This window comes from Rattus rattus, chromosome 9, assembly GCF_011064425.1.
Source record: "Rattus rattus isolate New Zealand chromosome 9, Rrattus_CSIRO_v1, whole genome shotgun sequence".
Taxonomy (NCBI): Eukaryota; Metazoa; Chordata; class Mammalia; order Rodentia; family Muridae; genus Rattus; species Rattus rattus.
In genome coordinates this window covers 45732817-45755769 of record NC_046162.1, presented here as the reverse complement: position 1 = coordinate 45755769, position 22953 = coordinate 45732817, and the positions used below count along the sequence as shown (strand labels likewise).

At 43.2% G+C, this 22953-nt stretch overlaps 1 protein-coding gene across 1 annotated transcript in view; it reads left to right on the top strand.

The window, feature by feature from the left end:
- Dnah9 (dynein axonemal heavy chain 9) overlaps positions 1–22953 on the top strand; it is a 343066-nt gene that overhangs the window by 24427 nt on the left and 295686 nt on the right. The window contains exons 6-10 of the mRNA XM_032914418.1: positions 906–1139; positions 12856–13023; positions 15880–15996; positions 20012–20162; positions 21462–21576. Of these exons, the coding sequence (XP_032770309.1) occupies positions 906–1139; positions 12856–13023; positions 15880–15996; positions 20012–20162; positions 21462–21576 (785 nt within the window). The remainder of the gene's footprint in view (positions 1–905; positions 1140–12855; positions 13024–15879; positions 15997–20011; positions 20163–21461; positions 21577–22953) is intronic.

Below are 22953 nucleotides of genomic sequence, written 5' to 3'. Positions count from 1 at the left end.
TAGGTGACCTTCCTTTCCTCCATACTGACTTCTCTTGGCATCTAAGAACAGTCAGCTCTTAGACAGCAATGAGTAAGCTCTCAGAATGGTTCGTAGTAACTGTCATCCTCTGGGCATGAGGCTACAAAATGGTGTTACACTTATAATCCTAGTCAGTCATCAGATGAAGGGGCAAGAAGGATCTTAGAATTTATCACTTACTTAAGGATGTTGGTCAAGATTTAGGACTTGGCTCACCCAAAGCAGCACTCATATCTGGAGTGTTTGTCTCACCCTCCGTGCATCACCATCACTACTGATGTGGACTTTTAGTTGAAAGTATAAGGAGACAAAATGGAGCACCAATAGAGAACACTATTAGCTCCCATGCTTTGAAAATCCCAGGGAAGGCTGACTCACATTGTGGTTTCAGATGACACCATCTAAACCCAGTACTCTCTGCTCCCTGGGTTGATGACAGGGACTATCCAGTAGCCTAGCTTCCCAGCTCCCAGGTTCAAGTCTCTTAAAGAGAGAGAAATAGGTATGACCCAACTAATTCTTGCATTCAAAGTATTTTTCTGTCAAAGCCATAAGTCACAGAAGAGCATGTTGGGATCAATATCTGCCCAGGTCCATCTGACCCAGCCAAGTCCCATGGTGCCTCCTGGTATCTGACCAGTCACTTGTCGAATCACAGTGTGGTTCAAAAACACACTGTGACTGAAGGAACATGTAGATTGTTGGATTTAGACACTGGCCCAAGGTCATCTGTGGAACTGAAAGCTTGGGCAGAAGTTTTCTGTGTTGTACTTGTGAGAAATACTACAAGGGCAATTATTTGGTTCTAAGACAGCGTTGACATAGTTATGGGCTATCCTGTAGCAGCCACCATACCTACGGATGCTAATTTATTTACCTCCCAGGCCTCTAATTACCTCAGCCCGGAAGACCTCCTGAGAAGTGAGGTGGAAGAGAGTCAGAGAAAACTGCAAATAGTCTCAGATACCTTAAGCTTCTTCAAACAGGCATTTCAGGACAGAAGGGAACATCTCCATACTTACTTCAAGGAGGACTCTGAAGTCAGGGCTTGGGATTTCCAAGCATCTCTGGTCTTTGTACGACTGGATGGCTTTCTGGGCCGACTACGCATGGTGGAGGTGAGTATATTCATTTACCCTGGGCTCCAACGCAGTAGTAAGCACAAAGCCTCAAATGCTTCCTGGTGGCCAGAAAGATTTATCTTGGCTCACAGTTCCAGAGGGTTTTAGCCTGTCATGGAGGCAAAAGTCAGGGAAGAATCAAGCTTCATCTGTGGCAACAGGGACACCTGGCAGGGGTTGTTCACATAATGATGAAACTGGCAGCAGAGAGCAAGACTCGAACCAGGGGCTAAGCCTTACAGTTATACTCCAGAGGCCTGAACTACTTCTATCAGCCAGGCTCTGTCCCCTAAGCATTCCATCCCCTCCCAGCACAGTTCCACCACCTGGGGATCAAACATCTAAACATGAGAGTCCTCAGGTAACATTTTAGAATCATACAAAACAATCAAACACAACAGTCACCCGCGGTTGACTGAAGGAATCATAGAAAGTTTCAGTATATGGTATATAGTTGTCATTTGGATTGACCCTTAAGCAAGGCTGGTTCTGTCAGGAGTCAGAGACTTTTATCATAGGCACTTAGGAAGAGCGCCCTAGAAGTCAGTCTGTGAACTCTGCTTGTTTTCAAATACACTCAGGCTGGAAAGTCCACTGTTCAAATCTGAAAGAGAACAGGTCTACATACAGCTGCCCATTCTCACAGAGCAGCTGCTTTGAACTTCACCCCTAGACTGCCCAGTGGCTAACATTGCTGAATCCCTGGGACAAAGAAACATATCTGATTGCTAATCATCTTTGCCCCCAAATATTTAAACATTACTATAAATTTTAGTTTAAGTACTAAGGGGAAAAGACGTGAGACATCTTGTTTTGTTTAGTGTCTTACAGCTCTGGGCTTACTTATTGCATTTTAATTTTTTAAAAATATTTTATCATGCTCTCTTTCCTCCTTCCTTTTGCTCTCAGTTACCTTTTCTGGAACTCCTCCCTGGTACCCCCAACTCTCAAATTAATAGCATATTTTTACTATTATTGTTATACATGTGTGCACAAATATGTATGTAAACGCAACCTGCTGAGTCCGTTTTTGTCATTTGCCTCTACAATGTCTGCTTTGCATTTGACAACTAATCAGGGAGCTTATTCCTGGGAATAAGCTAATTCTTCTTTTCTCAGAAGCCATTAGTTGCCTATAATTCTTCGTCTAGTTGTGGACCCAATAAGATTCCCATGCTTCCACATTAACATATCCACTGATATCACCCTTGTTCTGGGCTTTCTAATGCAACCATTTCTAGGAGAGACATTTCACAGTTTACCTCCTGGCTCTTACAATCTTTGGAGCCCTTCTTTCCACATCTTCCCCTAGCGGGAGATATGATGTAGATGCACCCACTGGGGACAGGCTCCCACAATGTATTGATCTCTGTGTTATGTCTAGTTAGGGTTTTTTGTGATGGTCTCCTTTTTTTGTGCAAAGAGGGGCTTCTTTGTAGTTCATGTAACCCGATTGAAGTTTTTTGGGAAGGTCAGAATAAGAAATACATAGCTAGGGATAACTTGAGGACGTCAGCATCGAGTTCAATAGTAAACCAATAGCTGAGGAACAGAGAAGACTGTTGAACGTATGCTCCTACCTATTAGTAGCGCAGATTTGGGATCAAGAGAGATGTGTTGCGGAAATTCTGTAATGAGCCCAACAAAACCATTAGATGACAAAGATAAAACAATAACAGACTAAATATGTTCATGTCAAATTTTTTTAAATGCAGATTTAAATTTCCTAGGCACCGAGCCAAGGGCTGGCACCCAAAGATCAATAGAATATAGTTTTACCTAAAGAACTGTCATGAACATGTAGTCAAAGCATGGGAGAAGAGAGATAAATTAGCACAGAACATTCAAGGTAGAAAGACATATAGAATCAGTAAACTTGGCCAGGGTGAATTGAATGTCATAATAAAAGTACATGTAGACAACTGGGAGCAAAAGAGAGAGGGGGAATCCTAACCCAGGAGAACTTTGAAAAATAGCAAAAAAACACAAGAGGAAGTCAATTTTGAACTGGAAAAAGAATTCACTGGGGAAAGGCACGAAGGCAGAAAATATATGAGAGAAAGCCAGAAGCTAGATTTTATGAAAGGCATACCTTAAACCCTTCATCAGAATCAGGGGGTATTAATAATTCATATGTGGCATCATCCTAAATGCCTCATTTTCTCACGGCTATTTCCAGCGCAGCTCTTGCTGCTCAACCCCTGTTCCTTTCCCCTCCATTCATTATTCTCTCATCTCCACTCAACTCCTTGCCGCTGTGTAGCCAAAGTGATGGACACCCTGGCCTCTGGACTGACCAGGGAGGAATAATTACCTCTGTAGCAGTCATGCTTGCAGGATCTCCAGCCTCAAAACAAGCTTCCACTGACTGGGAGGGGCGTCAGCCCTGTACACACATGCTAACCATATGACATAAGGGCATCTAATGTGCATAGGGTATCATTAAACATCAGCATAGTTAGCCATAGCCCTCTGACCATCATTATCTCATAGTATTCCCTTCTCAGCTTCTTTCCGGAATCAATGGCTCAGATGCATACAAAGGAGTTGCCCTGGTTTGACGGGAGAGAGCTTGATGCCCTCTGTTCTCTGTCCTTCCTAAGTTGTCTGTCTTGTACGCTGGGTTACTTACTCTTTTGCTCCTGGGCACACTGCCTCTGTTTCTTTCTTTCTTTCTTTTTTTTAATCTCTCCAATGTCGGCTCAGATTCATCCCCCTTGCCCTTTTCCATCTTCTCTCTGCCCCCCTCCCCATCTCTTCTCTCCCCAGCTCAGTGCAGCAGGACGGGGGAATATTGATTATCTTCTGACATATTTCATGTAGCCCTTTAGTTAACATTCTGAGAATGCAGTGATCAATGTCTGTTTCAAATGGGATTAATCTGCTTCTCTCCAGCAAGAATTAGCATTGACTTAAGCTTCTTCATCTTCTATTCTAATGCGATATATGACCGCCATGCTGTTGGCACCTGCAATTAATAAATAGAAGTGAACTGAATAGTTTGACTAGTTTGACGTTGGTACCCTCAGCTCTCCTCTGCTCCTGCTGAGGGCCAGGTTGCAAGAGGCTGGCTTTTAATCTCCACACTGCTCCAAGCCTCCCGTCCTCTCATCCGTGACGCTCGCTCTTTGCCCTTTTGCTTATTTTGCACAAGAGAGTTTTGTCGCACAGGTCCACGCTTCCCTTCTGGGTGCTTGCTGAAAGAAGGTGGGTGGGTGGGTGCTGGTGAATGGTGTGCAGTCTGGGTGGAGCAGCAGCTTCCCAGGACAGCAGGATACCAACCTTCTTCTCATGCTCTCCTCCACTTCACAAGATCCTTGCTGTGGAAACTGAAGACTACGAAGAGAAGTGAGACACGCAGGAACTTTCCTCATGTGTCACTTAGAGCATGTGTCACTGCAGTTCTCAGGAAAGCTAATCATCAATTCCCATCTTTAATAAACAGTTCAACAGGATACATCAGTTAATTTATGCAAAGTCACCCAGTGCAGAATGCTGAGCTGGGATTTGTTTGCAGGAGTATGTAATCTTCTCACTAAACTTCTACGTGCTTCAGGGAGACATAAATGTCTCCTTCCCTCACTCCCTTTCTTTTTCCTTTCCTCCCTCTCTCCATCCTTCTTTCCCTCCTTGCCTTTGCATTTGGCTGAAATTGGCTTTGTGGTGTTATTTCTGCCCTTACATGCTTTTTTTCTATTTGTGTACCCTGCTTTTAACCATATAGTTTTTAGGTCTTTTTAATTAAGTAGCTCACATAAAGTTCTAGTCCCCTTTCCAAGGAAGGGCTTTATTTGACTTTATGGCTTCACATAAGACTGTGGTTAGCCTTCTTTTTTAAAAAAAAAATTTATTGATATATTTCTTTATTTACATTTCAAAGGTTATTCCCTTTCCCGGTTTCCTGTCCATAAGCCTCCATCCCCTCCCAGTCCCCCATATGGATGTACCTCCATCCTCTCCCCTTACCGCCCCCCCACATTCCCCTGCACTAGGGGTCCAACCTTGGCAGGACCAAGGGCTTCCCCTTCCACTGGTGCCCCAACAAGTCTATTCTCTGTTACCTATGCAGTTGGAGCCCTGGGTCAGACCATGTATAGTCTTTCGGTAGTGGTTTAGTCCCTGGAAGCTCTGCTTGGTTGGCATTGTTGTTCTTATGGGGTTGTAAGCCCATTCAGCTCTTTCAATCCTTCCTCTAATTCCCCCAAAGGAGGTCCTTTTCTCAGTTCAGTGGTTTGCTGCTAGCATTGACCTCTGTATTGGACATGCTCTGGATGTGTCTCTCAGGAGAGATCTATATCCTGTCCCTTTCAGCATGCATTTTTTTTTTTAAGCTCCATCCATCTTATCTAGTTTTGGTGGCTCTGTGTATATGGGCCACATGTGGGACAGGCTCTGAATGGTTGTTTCTTCAGTCGCTGCTCTAAACTTTGCCTCCATATCCCCTCCTATGGATATTTTTCCCCCTTTTAAGAAGGAGTGGGAGCATCCGCATTTTGGTCATCCTTCTTGAGCTTCCTGTGGTCTGTGGATTGCATCTTGGGTAATTCGAACTTTTGGGCTAATATCCACTTATCAATGAGTGCATACCAAGTGTGTTCTTCTGTGATTGGGTTACCTCACTAAAGATGATATTTTCTAGTTCAATCCATTTGCCTATGAATTTCATGAAGTCATTGTTTTGATAGCAGAGTAGTACTCCATTGTGTAGATGTACCACATTTTCTGTATCCATTCCTCTGTTGAAGGGCATCTGGGTTCTTTCCAACTTCTGGCTGTTATAAATGAGGCTGCTATGAACATAGTGGAGCACGTGTCTTTGTTGTATGTTGGAGCATCTTTTGGGTATATGCCCAGGGGAGGTATAGCTTCTTAATACCATGACCCTTTAATACAGTTCCTCATGTTGTTGTGACCCCAAACCATTACATTATTTTCATTTCTACTTCAAAACTTCCATTTTGCTGCTCATTGTGAATCATAATATAAATATCCGTGTTTTTGGACGGTCTTAGGCCACCCCTATGAAAGGCTCATCTGACTCCCAGAGGGGTTGCAACCACAAGTTAAGAACCATTGACCTAAGAGTACATCCAAAGTACACAAAAACTTTGCAGTTTGAATAGTAAGGAACTGAAGAAAGGCCATTTCTTCATGCCTCTGGGTTTCTTGACTCACCCTTCCCCTGAGCACTGTACTCCAGCACAAGCACACATGCTTGCTTGCAGTCCCCCCCCCTTTTGCCACAATATCATAGAATCTGAATATGTTTATGTTTCTGCCTGCAGCCTCCTCCGTGCGAATGACACGGGGAGCCGCTTAGAGAGAGCCCTCATTTCTTTCATTATAAAATTGCTGTGATTCACTAGGAGACAAAATGATTTCCTGCTGGGGCTTTATGCAGAGTGATTAGCAGGGACAGAGGTAATCAGCTGACCTGATACACCCCACATTTCCTTGTGGTCCCTCTGCCATCTCTAGCCAGTCTGCCCAGCCTCTCTTCATCCCTGGCCTAATTGGGCTGGCTTCCTTTTCAGCCCAGCTTGAACACATGGTCACGTGTGAGACCATTAGCCGCATAAGGTCGGTGGCAGTCGAAAGGTAAAGAAAACCGTCTTTCTTCAAATGACCTTTAGAGATTTTCATCTGTGAGTATCTGCTTTGTGCTCTCCCTTAATGAATTCCGAAGACATTTCTTTTAAGACTGGCGGCGTGACCTCTCCTTCGGGAGTTAAAGTAGCCGTTGGTGAAGCTTGCCATTACCTCTGGTTTTGATTCTCCATCTCATGGGCCAGAGCACAAATTGAGCCCCATCTCTCCACCTGCCACCACCATTAAATGTTGCTTCATTTTTCATAAAAAAAATAGGGCCCAGTCAGCCCAGTAAGAATTCTGGGACTCGGGCACTTCGTGATACCTGCCTACAAAGGAGTAGCAGCCTCTCTTGGAGAAGGTTTTACTCATCCAGTATCTAATGATGTGAGGGTGGCGTTGGGATGGTCACAATTAATTATAGTGCTGACACTGACATCCTACATTGGCCCCTTCTGCAGAACCACTCGATATGTTAAATATCATTGTCCCCAATCCCATTATATGTTAAATATCACTGTTCCCATCTACAGATTAGGCAAATGAACCTTAGAATCTCAGTGTCTTGCTCCAAGCTACAGAGCCAGCAAACGGCAGGACCAGGGTTGTATGAACATGAGTGTCACAGTTCTTCTAGCTCCAAGGCTCCTATGCACATCCTGTACACAGCACAATGCATTTCATGGTTTTCCTACTAGGATTAATAACCATTGACATTTAAAACATATCTAAGCCTATTGGCTTAAGCTTGCCTTTTATCTGTCACTGAGAACTTTTAAATGGGCTGTGAAAAGAGCCTATGTGTAAATTAAGAAACCTTGATGGGTTGTGATTAGGGTACTAAGTCTGTGTCTGCAGCTACAGACATAATTTCTACAGCACTGTTCACTGTGGATTTCATCAGAATCTTCACAGGGATAAAGAACTCACTGGCTGTCTCAGTAGTCCGGTTTGGGCTGTCTGAAAATTACATGCTCTATTTGTTGGCTTCCCAGGAACTGCTCCCTTTTTATTGATTAAGATGATTACACATCAGCAGTTAACTAACTTCAACCTATATGGTCTATTCCTATGCTCTTTCAGTCATTTGCCTCTTGCCTCAAAGTACGGCCACCAAAGTATCTACTTTGCACTTGTCAAGGACCCTTCTAACACCGAGCTGTCCTGCCTTTGACTTCTCTGCCTACCTTTCCTCATTCCCGCTAACTGCTCAGCAGTCCAGCTTGCTAGGTTTTCTGTTGCTTTGTTGCTTTCTGTTGGATGCGCGGCAGCTAAATCAAAACAGAAAGAACATGACTTCATTCACCAAATATTGATTCAGCATTGAGCCTTCTCTCAGGCACAGTGGAATCTGGGAGACCTTTGGAATATTTGTAAACTCCTGGGAACGATGGGTAGAAAATAACACAATATAAAGTTAAATATTATCATGCCTGAGTACAGTAAGATCTCAGGGATAAAAACTCAAATTAAAAAAAAGAGAGAGGGGCATGCTGAGGGATGGAAAGGGGGAGCCCTTTTGATAGAAATTGAAGGAAAGCCTCCCAAACCTCCCCATGAGCCCCAAATACAAGTTTAAGTTAGATAAAACATTGTAAGTGTCTATGATTTCCTAATAACAAGATACCCCAATGGGAGGTTCCATCTGGCTTTAGGGAACCAGTGTTCTATTTATGTCTGGGGACCTCTTTCTGTGGCAGTGAGGGCAGCAGAGACTGACAGGATAGCCTGTTGTAATGTTTCTAGTTCCCGCAGTAAAAGTATGGTTCATTAAAAAACAACATTTTATTTGCTTACATTTCAAATGATATCCCCCTTCCTGGTTACCCCTTCACAAAGCCTCCATCCCATCCCCCCTCTACCCCTCCCTTTTGCCTCTATGAAAGTACTCCTCTACCCACTCACCCACTCCTGCCTCACCACTGTAGTGTCCCCCTATGCTGGGGCATTAAGCCTTCACAGGATCAAGGGTCTCCCCTCCCATTGATGTCAGATAAGGCCATCCCCTGCTACATATGTGTCTGGAGCCATGGCTCCCTCCACATATACTTTTTGGTTGGTGGTTTAGTCCCTGGGAGCTCTGGGAGGTCCGGTTAGTTGATATTGTTCTTCTTATGGGGTTGCAATCCCTGTCAGCTCCTTCAGTCCTTCTCCTAGCTCTTCTGTTGAAGTCCCCAGGCCCAGTCTGATGGTTGGCTGTGAGTATCCGCATCCGTATTGGTCAGGTGCTGGTAGAACCTCTCAGAGAACAGCCATACTATTTTCCTGTCAGCAAGTGCTTCATCAATAGTGTCGGGGGTTGGTGTTTTAAGACAGAGAAAGAACTTTGAAGAAAGTCACTAACTAGACTTTCCCTGAAAATACAGTAATTAACTACCACTCTGATCCCCACAATCTCCTGCTTATACTACCAATAGAGTGCCCCCCACTGACAACCTAAGAATGTGCATCAGGGCTTCTTGAGAAATAAAAAAGTAAAATGAAATTATCATCTCATTTTCTGCTATAACCAAATGTACCAAGATGCATCTGTCTTTTAAAAATGGCTAGAGAGGATTTCCCAACAAATTGAAATCGACATCCACACAATTGTGAAGAATGACTTCAGGGGAAATATTCCAAGGCACAAATATTTTTCTCCTGTAAAACAAAGCAGCTAGTAGGAGATATGAATTGCCATCGGAGTCATTTTCATTTTAATAGGATCCATTTGCTTTCTTCTAAGCATATAAAGTTGAACAGTGTTGCTTCTTTGAGTCAAAGTCTCTCTTAGTAGCCCAGGCTGGCCTATAAATCATGGTTCTCCTATCTCAGCCTCTATAGCAGTAGGGTTACATATGCGTTAGGATTCCCAGCCACTATCTTATGATTATTTGAATTGTGCAAGCTTATGCGATATATCTGTGACAATGTGTCATGTGTGTATAGTGTAATGGTCAAGTGAGAGTAGTTAACATGACCATAAACATGTAAGCACTGAAAATGTTATGGAATACACTGTGATATTTCAATGCGTTGTGCAATACGTATTATCAGCTCCGAGTGATCAGCATCTTCACATTCCCATTACTCTGTGGAGCTTTTGATTCCTCCTTTCTGTTCTTTATCAGATGTGTTATGATGAACTGCCGGTCTCCACCATTATGTGGGAGTACTAGACCTCACTACTGTCTGATTGTGTGTCCCCATTATCAAGTCTTCACCCCGTCCTTGCTGTGACCTTCTCTGTCTCTAGGAGTTGCCATGCACTGTTGGATTGCATCATTTTAAGCATCTACATGTGACAGAACATGCCTTATTTGTCCTTCTGCATGGGACTTATTTGACCTCATATGTGTTCTCCAGTTCTATAGACTTTGGTACATATAACAGAGTGTCATTATTTATAATGAATTTCACCTATTCACCAGCTGATGGCTGTGAAGGTCATTCTGTATTTCATCCGTTCTGAATAGCAACAAATGTGGGCATGCTGGTGTCTCTTTAATATACTGAAACCATTTCCTTCAGACACTTACGTGGAAGGGAATGGACGGTCGTGTGGTAGATCTATCTTCAGTTGTTTGTTGACCCTCTGTACTTTTCTCCCTTGTTGGCTTATTAAATTTGTCACCAGCATTTGCTAGCTTGTGTCCTTTGGATTCTAGACATCTTAACTGTGGTTGTCTACTTCATTGTGATCTTAAGTTTCCTTAACAACTGGTAAAGTTAAACATTTTTTCATGAATTTGAAAGCCCTGTGATTTTCTTTTTTAAGAACAAAGTGTAAATATAAACTTTTAATGAGTAATGATCACACAAACTACCCCAGCTCCACAATCACCACAGGCCAAGAATGAAACATAGTCAACAGATGCCTGTCTGTGTTATTCCATGATTCAAACTCTCTCCCCCCTTCAGGTAAAAGCATTAGGCTGGCTTTGTGGATTTGGATTGTATATGCTACCTCCACTTCTTTAGTGACTATGCAAAAAAAAAAATCAGTGCATGAGCATTCACTTATCAAAAGCTCACATAGTTTTATATCTTCCTCATGTGCTCTGGGCTGACAGGTGTATTCTTTCAGCACACAGAAGATATCATTTTTTAAATTCTATGGCATTATGTGTAGCCTCTATAGCCAACATTGAGACATCACTGTCAGTCTAACCCTTGCTTCATTTTTCATACAGTTTCTTTTAACAGGAAGTGTCTAATTTGTGCCCTCTATCCAATGTATACTTGGTCTATTTGGCTTTTGGTTATAGGGCTCCTTGTATACTCTTGGTATTTATTTTCCATTGGAGGAATCACTTGTAAATACTTTGATTCACAGATGTCTCCTCGCTCTGCCTCCTAGCTCTGTAGATTGCTTCCTTTGCTGTGCAGAAGCCCTGCAATCTCTTCATTGCTACTAATCTGCTCTCACTTCTGTGTCTTCTGTCTGAGAGTTTTTATTCAAAAAGCCATGGCCTATACTGGTGTCTTGAAGTGTTTCCATATTTTCTTCTAGTATTTTCTTTCCCTCCTTCTTCTCAGCCTTTATCCATTTTCTAATACTGAAGATCGAAATGGAGGCTTCACTCTGTGAGAGAAGAGAAGTGTGCTTTCTCTAACATAATTCCTAATATATTAGGAGTAGTGATTCACTAACAGAGAGAGAGAGAGAGAGAGAGAGAGAGAGAGAGAGAGAGAGAGAGAGAGAGAGAGACATGCACAGAGGCAAGGGTTCTGATCCTGATGATCCTATCTCCCCCTTGCTGCTGTCTCTTTCCACCATTCCTTTTCTGATGATCCTGCCTCAGCATGGCTGAATGAACAGACTTCTGAGTCGTTGCCAGAGGCTGTGTGGGAGACTTCCTGGCAGCCTGATGAGTTGGTGGCTCCTCCTCACTGCTGTTCCTCTGGCAACCTTTTTGAACTTGGTGTCAGTAGCAGCAGTGATCACTCGCCATGGGAAGTTCTGGAGTAGAGGCAGGGCCTGATGTCTCACAGCTCAGGTATGCTGCTATAACTTACTTTTGCCATTCCAACATGTCAGAGGGTCTTCTCAGGGCCCCTCACAGACTGTTTACAGAATGACAGTTATATGTCTCTCCCTCTCCCTCTCCCTCTCCCTCTTCCTCCCTCCCTCCTTTCTCTCTCTCTGTAACAATAACTGAGAGTACAGTGAGAGTACACACTGAGAGCTCTGACGTCTTGGATCTTGGAAGTTTTGTGATTTTAGGCAGGTCTTCACAAGGGATGAATTTAATCTTTCCTATTCTTCATGCTCAGAAGCCATCCCTACTATTAGACATGATATGGCTTCCATAGGCTTGGGAGCCACTCTGCCCCCAGGCTTTGGGGCTGTGTCATCCATCTGCCATTTAATTCTGAGCACAGCTGGGATGTGGTGTGTCAATGATGGCAGCAGTGCACACAGTGTCCTGGAAGCCACTTCAGTCCTATGCCTACACCAACTCAAGCTAGTTCCCACCACAGTGTTGTGGAGTGTTACCACTACCCTGCAGCAGATGGAGAAACCCAGGAAAGAGACGGTAAGTAACTGCCTTCTGTCAGTGAGATGGCAATGTGATTTTGTGTGCCAAGAAAACTTATTTGTGTGTTGGGATGGGGATCTTATTTGGTAAAGGAAGTTGCAAGAAGGCCAGAGACACCTTCTGAACTGGTCATCTGGGCTGTTCCAGGGTTACATTTTACCTCTCTCCTCTTGAACATGAGGCCTTGAATTCACTTACAAACAGCCTAGCCTTGATCCTCCTTCTTCTGTCTCCTCAGTGCCTGGAGAATAGGCAAGCATCACCATGCCTGACTTGACATTGACACTTGGAATAAAAATCCACACAAAACACACAAGTTATGATGGTCTTTTGTAGTCTGTAGTAGAACACAGAAAGGCTGACACATACATCTCATGATTTCTTTCTTTATTCTGGCTCGTGTGAATCCACTTTATCTGCATTGTTCCTTCAGGTTGTTATGGACTTTAACCAACCCATTCTAATAATAAGGCTGAAAAACCTAACCAGACATTGCCTTTTCCTAAGCAGCCACCACACCTGTGATTTTTGTCTCCTCCATCTGGTGGGGAGGGTGAGGGTGAGGATGATTCCTTCAACAGTTCTTTGAAATGTCCCGATAGGATCTTCTGAAGACAGCCTTGGATTTCAACAAGCTGGAAAAGCTTGAATTCAGTGGCCTCAGAGGAAACTCACTGAGTCAGAAAGTTCAGCAAATGCATGAGGAATTTGAAGAGATGTACAAGGTCTTCCTGGACTGTTCCTATGACTGTTTGGACCCCGAGAGCATGGTAGGACTCAGGGGGAGGGGCTAAATCACAAACCTTGATCTTTCTTCCGCTGCCTCTAGCTCAGCCCCCAAGCATTTATGAGTTTTACTTTTTCCCTTAAGAATTCTATATGGCTCTGTGGTCCTATTGGTTTCGTTATTTATTTATTGTTGTTGTCAGGAGAAATTGTCATTCCTGTGTCATTGGAAAGACCCTAATTATTCTATGTGCAAGTAAGTCAGAAAGGACCCAGCCATTGACTGCTCCAAACCAATGCTATCTAGGGTTTGACGGGGAAGACAGCGGGAGTAGTGGCTACTTTAAAGCTTCAAAGGTTTAAGCTGAGCAAAGTAGACCAGTTGCAAAGGTACAAATACTTTATGACCTCACTTAAACCTGGGATCCAAGATGGTCAAATTGTCAGGTCTATGGAGCTGACAAGACTGGATCTTGCCACTGGGCTGAGAGAGGAAAACAGTAGGAGCTGGTCAATGACTACAAAGTGTCCTTGATGCAGGGTGAGTGACTTCTAAGGTGTAATGTACAATGTGGTGATCACAGTTAATAACACTGTATTGTGCATCTGAATTCTGCTGATGGGTTAGTTTTAAGGGCACACACACACACACACACACAACTGTTAGATATATGAGGTGATGAATTACCATAGATTTTAAATAAAAACTCATGCTAAGCCTATCATTGATGGTAGGTCCATTCCCTCCGTTGTGTTGATCATCTCACAGTGTTGTACAGGTCTCAAAACATCACTCTACAGCTTACACACAGTGTTTTACCAACTATACTCAACAAGGCTGCAAATAAACTCTAAGCTTCAAGAATAGACTGCCAAGCAAAGACGAGATATATTGGTAGAAGTTTCCTTATCATAATCATTCAGGGTTGGATAGACAAAGACCACTCAAGATAAACAAAGGCAGGGAAGAACTTTCTAAAGATGGGGTACAGAGTCCAGATTTCACCCATGGTCCCCTCAATGTCAAGCACCAGAGGAAAAGAAAGAACTTTACATGATGGGGAAAAGAAATAGGATTCTCCCTAAAGAAGGGCAGGATTACAGAAGAAGAAATTACAGTCTAGCAGGAAAAGTAAAAATTAGGGCAGGAATCTGTTTTGAGCACATTCAGCTTCAAGGGATCCTTGTTGGTCAGATCCAGCGAGACAGGGCTTAATCAAAATACCATTAGTTGGAGGTATTAAAGAAAAAAGAGATAGATTACAAAAGAGAATGTATATGCACATTTATAAATAATATACATATATTACATATGATGGATTTGTAACTATAAAAATATCATATATCCTATGTATGTATATTTATATATTATATATACCTATATAACACACATACACACATATATAAATAATACATATATAAAAGCACACCATAATACCACAATGCCAATATAGCTGAAAAGTATAAATGTACTATATTTTCCTACTTTTCTTTGTTTTTTTTTTTTTGCCTTGTTTATTCTTTTTTTTTTTAACAAAAATGGGAGCTGAAGTGATGCTCAGTACTTCCAAGTCTGAGTTCAGGCCCACACTGGGCAGTTCACAACCACCTGTAACTTCCATTCCAACATCCGACACCTTCTTCCAGCCTTTGCAGGCACCTGTACTCACGTGCATACCACAAACATGGACTCTTATATGTAAATAAAAATAAATAAATATTAAAAATATAGAATAAGAACATGTATGACTTCCATAAAAACATATTAATAAATAGTATTTGTACAAATTAGAGAGTTGAGCCATCTAAGTTTTCTTGAAAATTGCTACATCCTAAGAAGTGAGGCACGCTTGCATGCTTAGGGTTGTCAGATAAAGAACAATAATTAAGAGACACTTATATTTTTTAAAAATAATTGTTTGTCTGTGACTCAGATTTAACTGTGTACCCTGTGTTTTGATTTGCTAAATTAAGAAACTTAAGAACAATGGCTAATTGCTGTCTTCGCCAATTAAGGTATATTTGGAAGGAATAGTATGCATTCATTTAATTGGTTTACTTTCCTTCTAAAGACTATATTAATTTGGAGGCTCTGAAAAAGAGCTGCATTTTGAATTGGGGAAGACGAGAAGATTGTGACCCTGGGGCTGTTGATGCTTCAATAATCTTTAGGGTAATCAGAGCTGACACTGTGGGCAGACTAGAAAAGGGCTTGGAAGTGGAAGAGAGAGGGGGCACAGTAAGGAAGGCGGGTGGATGCCAACTTTATGTTTCATTCAACTGTACCATTTTGGCCAGAGCATCATGATCCCAGGGTGTCATTGTTAGGTTTTGGCAACTGGACACACCTAGACATTTGTAGGAAGAAGAAAACTCAGTTGGAGAACTGACTCCATGACATTGGCCTCTGGCCAGGTCTCTGGGGGCATTTTCTTGATTGTTTGGTCCAGGAGGGCCCAGCCCACTGTGGGCATAACCAGCCCTAAGCAAGTAGCTCTTGTCTGTATAATACAGATAAGCCAGTAGAAATCCAAGTCAGCACAGTTTTTCTTTATGACTTCTGCCCACCTCCAGGTTTCTGCTTGAAGTTCCTGCTCCAATTTCCTTTAGTGATGGACTGTGATATGTATTTGTAAATCAAATAAACCTTCTCCTCCCCAAGTTGGTTTTCTTCAGTGTTTTATCACAGCAACAAAGGAGCTAACTAGGCCATGTGGTGAGGTTTAGAGAATTAAAATGAATCTTTGGTGTGACTGATTTTAGTACAAAGGTTAGCAGCCCAGGCTCTGCTGAGATTGGGTTGCAGGAAAACATCGTTTCCTTTTCTTTTTTTAAAATATTTTTTTAAATTTCACTTCTCTTGGATAGTGTATGTATTTACATTTCAAATGTCTCCTCAGGAATTTGAAAATGATGTTTGTGAGTTTAACAAGAGAGTGGAAGATCTTGACCGAAGACTTGGGACTATCTTAATTCAAGCTTTTGATGATGTGCCTGAGGTAGAGCACGCCTTTAAGGTTGGTGGCAGTGGAGCAGAAGTTTCACCTGTGTGTCCTCCTCAGGTCTCATCAGAGGATAATAAGTGTAACTTTCTAATTTCTTCCTGCAAACATCCCCTCCTGAGGGGAGGGGGCAATGAGCATATATAATTGGGCTTCTCGGGCAGATCATTTATGCTTTCTTTAAAGTTTTAAAATGCCTTGAAAATGTCACTGCTCTTTTTAGATTCCATGCATCTATCAGGAGGGTCACCATTAACAGTAAAACGGTCCAATATGGTGACTGTCTTGAAACCAGGGCTCAGAAGTATTAAGGCTGCTTACTACAGAGAGGTTGACTTAGCCTTGAGCACAGCATTTATGAAGAATGGGCTTACAGAATCCAGGCCTGGTAGCTGGAATAACTGTTGTCCTGTTCCTATTTGTTCCATATCAGGCAGTAAGAAGAATAGAGAGATGGTTTACGATGGTGAGAGCATAAGCGGCTACACTTTCAGGATGTTGATGTAAGACAAAGGATTCGGTAGGATGGGAGAGGTCTCTGGTGAACTGTGCAGAGGCCTGATGCCTCAAGGACTTGGTTTAGGAGACAGTCCTAGGGAGAGGGGGCATTTTGGTTCAGGAGGGAAGAGAGATTTTCATCAATGTTGTACAAGATGAACTTTCTTGTTAAGTTTCTAGTCATTGAAAATGTCCAAACAGACTAAATAATTTATAGGACAATTGTCAAAGAAGCATAAACCTTGGGTAAGCAAATCTATGCTATTCTAGAATATTAAATAACCAAAATATAGCATACTCCATTTACTCACACACACACACACACACACACACACAAACACACACACACACACACAGAGAGAGAGAGAGAGAGAGAGAGAGATTTAATAAATGTTTATTATTTAGTGACTCACCCTCCAAGACTCCAGTAATCCTTCAGACATCGCAAATGGTTTATGAGTAACCATAGAATGATCCCGTATACCATGAGCTGACATGACTAACTGAGACTCAGCACCAGATACAATGGGATGCTATAACTCTACTCATGTGTAGAAACTACTCTCTTCAACCCTCAGAATTTTTCTGCACCTGCCATTCCGAGGCTGCTCATGTGACACTCTGTGGCCATCCCCATTACTCTGCCTAGGACACTGTTGCATATTACTGTTTTGTGTCTAGAGGTAGCTTCAGAAGTTCTTCTACCAGGAAGGTGTTTGGGGTCTTTCTAATGGTCTTTGGATGCTCCTATCATGAAAACATCTACATTTATCCAAGGATCATGCCTCTTATCTACAGGTTTCAGAATGTTCAGTTCTTGAAAACATACAGAGTGTTTTAGACAAAAGAGCAATGAACCCTTTATAGCCTTGGCCCCGGTCCCAAAACATCTCTGTTTGCGGCCAGACTCTCAAAGTGTTTTCATAAAAGCGCATTTCTTATCTAACCCTAACTCTTCTTAACAGCTTTTGGAAACTGCAAGGGAAACCACAGCCAGCCAGTCCCTCCTACCCAATCAATTTCTCTTTTGGTCATCTCACAAATAGAAAAATTAAAACCTTCTCTCCTTCTTCACCCAGTGCAAATGTTCCAGCGGATATAAATTAAGATAAATAAGTAGCTGTTAAGTTTGGGGGAGTTCGCCAGAGAGATCACTTAACTCCTGTTACCACTACACAATCATCTAACATTCCATGAAGCTTGGCAGTCAGGACCAAGGGCCATGCAATTCAAAGTCTCAAGTCGGTGCTACAAGATGGCCACAGGGGGTTATCAGCCACTTTGTCTGCATATTCTTTTTTTTTTTTTTCGGAGCTGGGGACCGAACCCAGGACCTTGCGCTTGCTAGGCAAGCGCTCTACCACTGAGCTAAATCCCCAACCCCCTTGTCTGCATATTCTTAACAGGAGGCTTGAGTCCATAACACAGCAAAAGATGCACAGAACACAGTTGCTCTCTTATGCCATCATCAAAGGGGAGCTGCTTTCTCAGGTCGAAGATAGCTCAGTTAGTAAAGTGTTTATTTTGCAAGCACAAGGACCTGAGTTCAATTCCCAGAGATCAATTTTTAAAAAAATATCAGACTTGCTTTCACAGTGCTGAAAATACCGTGACAAGTGGTTATATCTGTATCTGGTCAACCTAGCCTACCTGCTGAGTTCTAAGCCAGTGAGAGATCTTATTTAAAATAATAATGCTAGATGGTACTTGGGGGAATGATACTTGAGTTGGTTGTCTTGCCTGTGTACACACACACACACACACACACACACACACACACACACACACACACACACACACACACAGGATGGGTTCCTTCACATTCTGTATCTGCTTATAGAGAAGAAGATGCTCCTACTGACTTCCTTGGAAAATGTCCAGCGCCTTTATATAGGCTCAGTGTGCCCCTGGAATCATTGAGGAAACACTTGAAGCCATCTGTCCTGGGAGACAGCTGATGCAGGGTTGCCCCGCTCACATTGCATCTTCTCTGTGCTCAGCTATTACCCATGGCATGGCCTGGAAAGCAAGACTTTCTAGACTAACCTGAGATTCTGAACCAAGCTAACTAGATCCTGACACACACACACACACACACACACACCTCTCTCTCTCTCTCTCTCTCTCTCTCTCTCTTTTTTCTTCTCTCTCTCTCTCTCTCTCTCTCTCTCTCTCTCTCTCTCTCTCTCTCTCTTGTTCAGCCAGCTTTGAAGGTTAGTGATAAAAAGTGGTGAGGGAATGGCTTCTTGGGAAATGAGCTGGTAACAGCAGGTGTTCAGAATAGGGGTCTATTCAGCTCCAGAGTTAGAATTTGTGGGTAGGAACTTAACATTGTATCTCTTATTCTCATTTTCATTGACTTAAAGGAAGACAGTGCCCCCCCTCAAAGACTCAGAGAATAACTATTTTAAACTGTGAGCATATATTTTCATAGTTACCTCCCTCTGTCTCTCTTTGTGTCTTTGTTTATTTCTGTTTCTTGGTTGGTTGGTTGGTTGGTTGGTTGGTTGGTTGGTTGGTTGGTTGGTTTCAAAAAGCTCATTTGAAAAGTGTCCCATGAAGCAAGGCCATGGACCAAGTTTGGTTGTCAGCTGCTGTCTTTGTGAACCTCTGACGTGAAGTATGAAGTAGAGATGAGAGCATATAATTCAGTGGTTCCCAAACCCCTTGGCAAACCTCTATCTCCAAAAACCACTTACGTTGCAACAAATAACAATGCGAGATTATAGCTGTGAAGTAGCAATACAAATGATTTTGTGGTTGGGAGTCTCCGCAACATAAGAAACTGTATTAAGTGGTAGCAGGATTAGGAAGGTTGGGAACCATCGTTTTTTATTGGATTCGGGTTTAGAATCCAACACAGCTGAACCCCTAGGTGGCTTAGCTCCAGGCAGCATCGCAGTTTAAAAAGAAATCACAAACCAGGTGTCATCAAACCATTTCTATTTTCTGTTGACTTCAAAGGCACCTAGGTCTGGGTTTAATGGACAGAAAATCACCTCAAATTGCCATGCCTGCAATTGCTATGGCAGCTGATTCCTGAAACTTCCTTCTTCTGTCTTTTTCTATCTCCACTGCTCTCCCGTGTCATATCTTCTGTGTGTAGTTCAATTTACCTTGCTGGTGTCTTTGGTTTTCCTTCAGTTTAGATCCTTACAACAGAAGAACCCATGGGAGATACCCAGGAGGACAAAAGAAAGGCTAGGTATAGTGAACAGAGAAGTAACAATCCCAGAACTGAAGATGCTGAGGCAGGAGGATCAGGCCACACTTGAGCCACACAGTAAAAATTCTCTCACAAAACCAATATCCTACCCTTTGCCCACACAACTAAGAAGCCAAGAAAGGAGAGAGGGAAGGTTCCAGATATCCACATGCTTGTGGCACAGCTGCAGTTCCACCATAACATATGTGTATCCCTCCTGTATTCGGACATAGAAGGAAGAAGAAGAAGAAAATCAAATGGGAAGCAGAATTTTTTGCTGTCTTAGAAAATTAAAGTGCATATTCTTATCATTTCCCCTCTCTACAGCTCCTAGATATCACAGGGACCCTTGTCGAAAGACCCCTGGTAGCACAGGATGTGTCACACAAATACCTGGCCCTCATCCGAATGTTCAACACAGAACTGGATGCCGTGAGGATCATCTACAGTCAGCACATCCGGGAAGAGGTGGAGCATGGTAGGGTGGTTCTCAGGAGATGGGCGGGGCATGTTTTGTGACTGGGATGGGTAGAATACACTCATCTTGTATTTAACTGTCCACACATGGACGGACATCCTCTGAGAGTCATGAGCCTAGTCCATTTGGTGAAAATTCTAGGTCGTCTTGGGAGATTATAGAGTTCAGTGAACTGTACATTTACTGTGTGGGAGGCTGAGATTGCCAGGGTGGCCCAGACCTGTGAAATCTTGACCACCAGTGGTCAGCTGTGGCTTTGGCATAATGGGTGAGTTGATGGATCTGTGTGGCCACACTGGTTAATTGTCATCATAACTCAGTGTACATTTTATGAGCCTGAAAAAGAAGGTCCCTGTCCTTGCACTGCCATAGCAGCTCTGCCTCTGGAGGGAGAAACCAGTGGGAACCTGAGAGGGGGCAGTCACTATGCAGATGTGTGGCTCAGCACCAGTTCCTCTATCCACCCACCCTTGGAGCTGTTGGCCACAGTCTTTTGGTGACCGTTCTTTTCATCTACAGTGGACACCTGTTCTCATGCTGAAACCACCCAGCCCCCATGTACATACCAGGCATATAGTGAGGACTCAAGAAATATGCCTGGAATAAACCCATGTTCCACTTTTGAATGTGTAAGATAGAGTATGCAGCTAAGAAAACCTGTAGCTGTCACACCTCTGCAATGGAACTCATGGTGGGGTAAAGGGACTGTCCCCTCTCAACTCCGACTGAGAATTAGAAATGCCAGTAGACAGTGGACGGTTTTAATTTTACCAGAGAAGCTAAATGGTTTTAATTATAGGTGAAATCTCACCTTTGCTAAATTGTGATCACTGTTTATACAGAAGTAAAGTCAATGTCCGGACTAAGATCGTAACCCACAGGCTGCTGACGTAATTCATTATCCACATGGCTTGTCCATTCATAGCCTGACAGAATTCTCAAAGAAACCTCTGGCTGTTATTAAGCAAGGGAGATGCCACCCTCACTTTTAAAATGAGAAAAGTGAGTCCCAGAGAGATGAAATTATCTGTTTAAGACCTCTGCCTCAACCCTCAGTGTTCAAGTAAAACTCTCTTGAGATGTCCTAAAAATAATTCTGACCAACTGCTAGACCAATTCAATCACGATCACTGGGCAGAGGACCCACGTTCTCTGAGCTGTTGTGTTCTCCCAAAGTTTAGCAGGACATTTGACTTCAGCTTGGAAATAGATGTGGGGTTAACTGGAGAAGGCTCTCCTGGGGTGGAGGGAGCTGGGGGTTGCACCCCCTTTCTTCAGGATAGTCATTCTTGTCTCCAGGATTCTCTTCCGTGCACAAAAATATGCCCACTATGGCTGGGGGCATCCGCTGGGCACAGGAACTGAGGCAGCGCATCAAGGGTCCCTTCAGCAACTTCAAAAATATACCACACTGGTGAGTATCTGATTCTTGAGATGCATCTAAGACACACACACACACACACACACACACACACACACACACACACACACACACACACACACACACACACACCATTGTTCTATCTTCAGACCCTATGTAGGTTCTGTCACCCCAATCAAACCTGTGGGCTGAGATATGGGTCCTTCAGGGTTAACTTAAGCTTAGCCCCATAGGTGATTTCCAGAGGAAAATCAATCAGGGGCTTCATACTCTCTGGAGGCCCTCAACATTACTTCTTGGGGAAAGCATTCTCTGTGCCCCCTGAGGCACCTGGGAAATAATGAGTTCTTCCCAAATGTGCTGTAAAGATTGTGTTAGAAATTCAGCTTCTGGGCCTCACCAGTCAAGTCCGAATCCAGGCTGGGACTCCATGTCTCTGGCTTGGTGCCTGATGGTAGCCAGGTTAGGGAAGCATGAGCCTGCTTCACTCCTGCACCTAGAAGCTGAGTGACTTAGAAGACTCTCCGCTGCTAGTCGTGCATGACAGGGAACATTGGATTAGGATGCTCCCCGCCTGGGGACAGGCGGTTTTCCTCTGATCCCTCTTTGTAGAGGACTCCATCTTGTTCAAAGCACTTGACATTGGCAAGTACAACAAAGGCTAAGGGTCTGGAAGTTGACTGTTGGCGTTACAGCTTTTCTTAGAGTCAGGAATGTCCGCAGAGACCCTGGGCTCAGGTAGCGAGATTAAATGTCTTTCAAGATGTGAGGCAGAGGCGACTGTAGGGTTCAGTCACTACCTCACTCCTGGTCACTAGTCAGACACGAAGTCTCAACATGAGCAGTTGCGATTGGAGCTGATCTCTGCTCTGCTTTGTGTAAGCTTTGCATGCTGCATGTGGAGAAACCAGAGAAAGAAGGGAGGTGATTCTCCTCCTGATCCAGAGTCAAACAAGAAATAACTGAGGCTTCTTCCCCTCCAGCTTCCAGCCCACACTTCCTTGCAGTGCTTTTCAGCCATAGAGAATTTGACCAGAAGTAGGGCTGAGGACCCAGGCCTCATAGGCAAGTCCCTTAGAGCAGTTCTCAACCTGTCTGTCTCTACCCCTTGGCGCGAAGGGGGAGGGTAGGACGACCCTTTTATGGGAATTGCATAGCAGACACCCTACATAGCAGAAATCCTGCATCTCAGATATTTACATTATGATTCATAACAACAACAAAATTACTATTATGAAGTAGGAAATGTGAAAATGTTTTTATGGTTTGGGTTGTGTGTGTGTGTGTGTTGGGGGGCTTCACCACAACACGAGGAGCTATAATAAAGGTTCACAGCATTAGGAAGGTTGAAAAGCACTGCCTTAAAGCCAAATAAAGAAGACATACATGAGGGAGGCAAGGCTGCTTCCA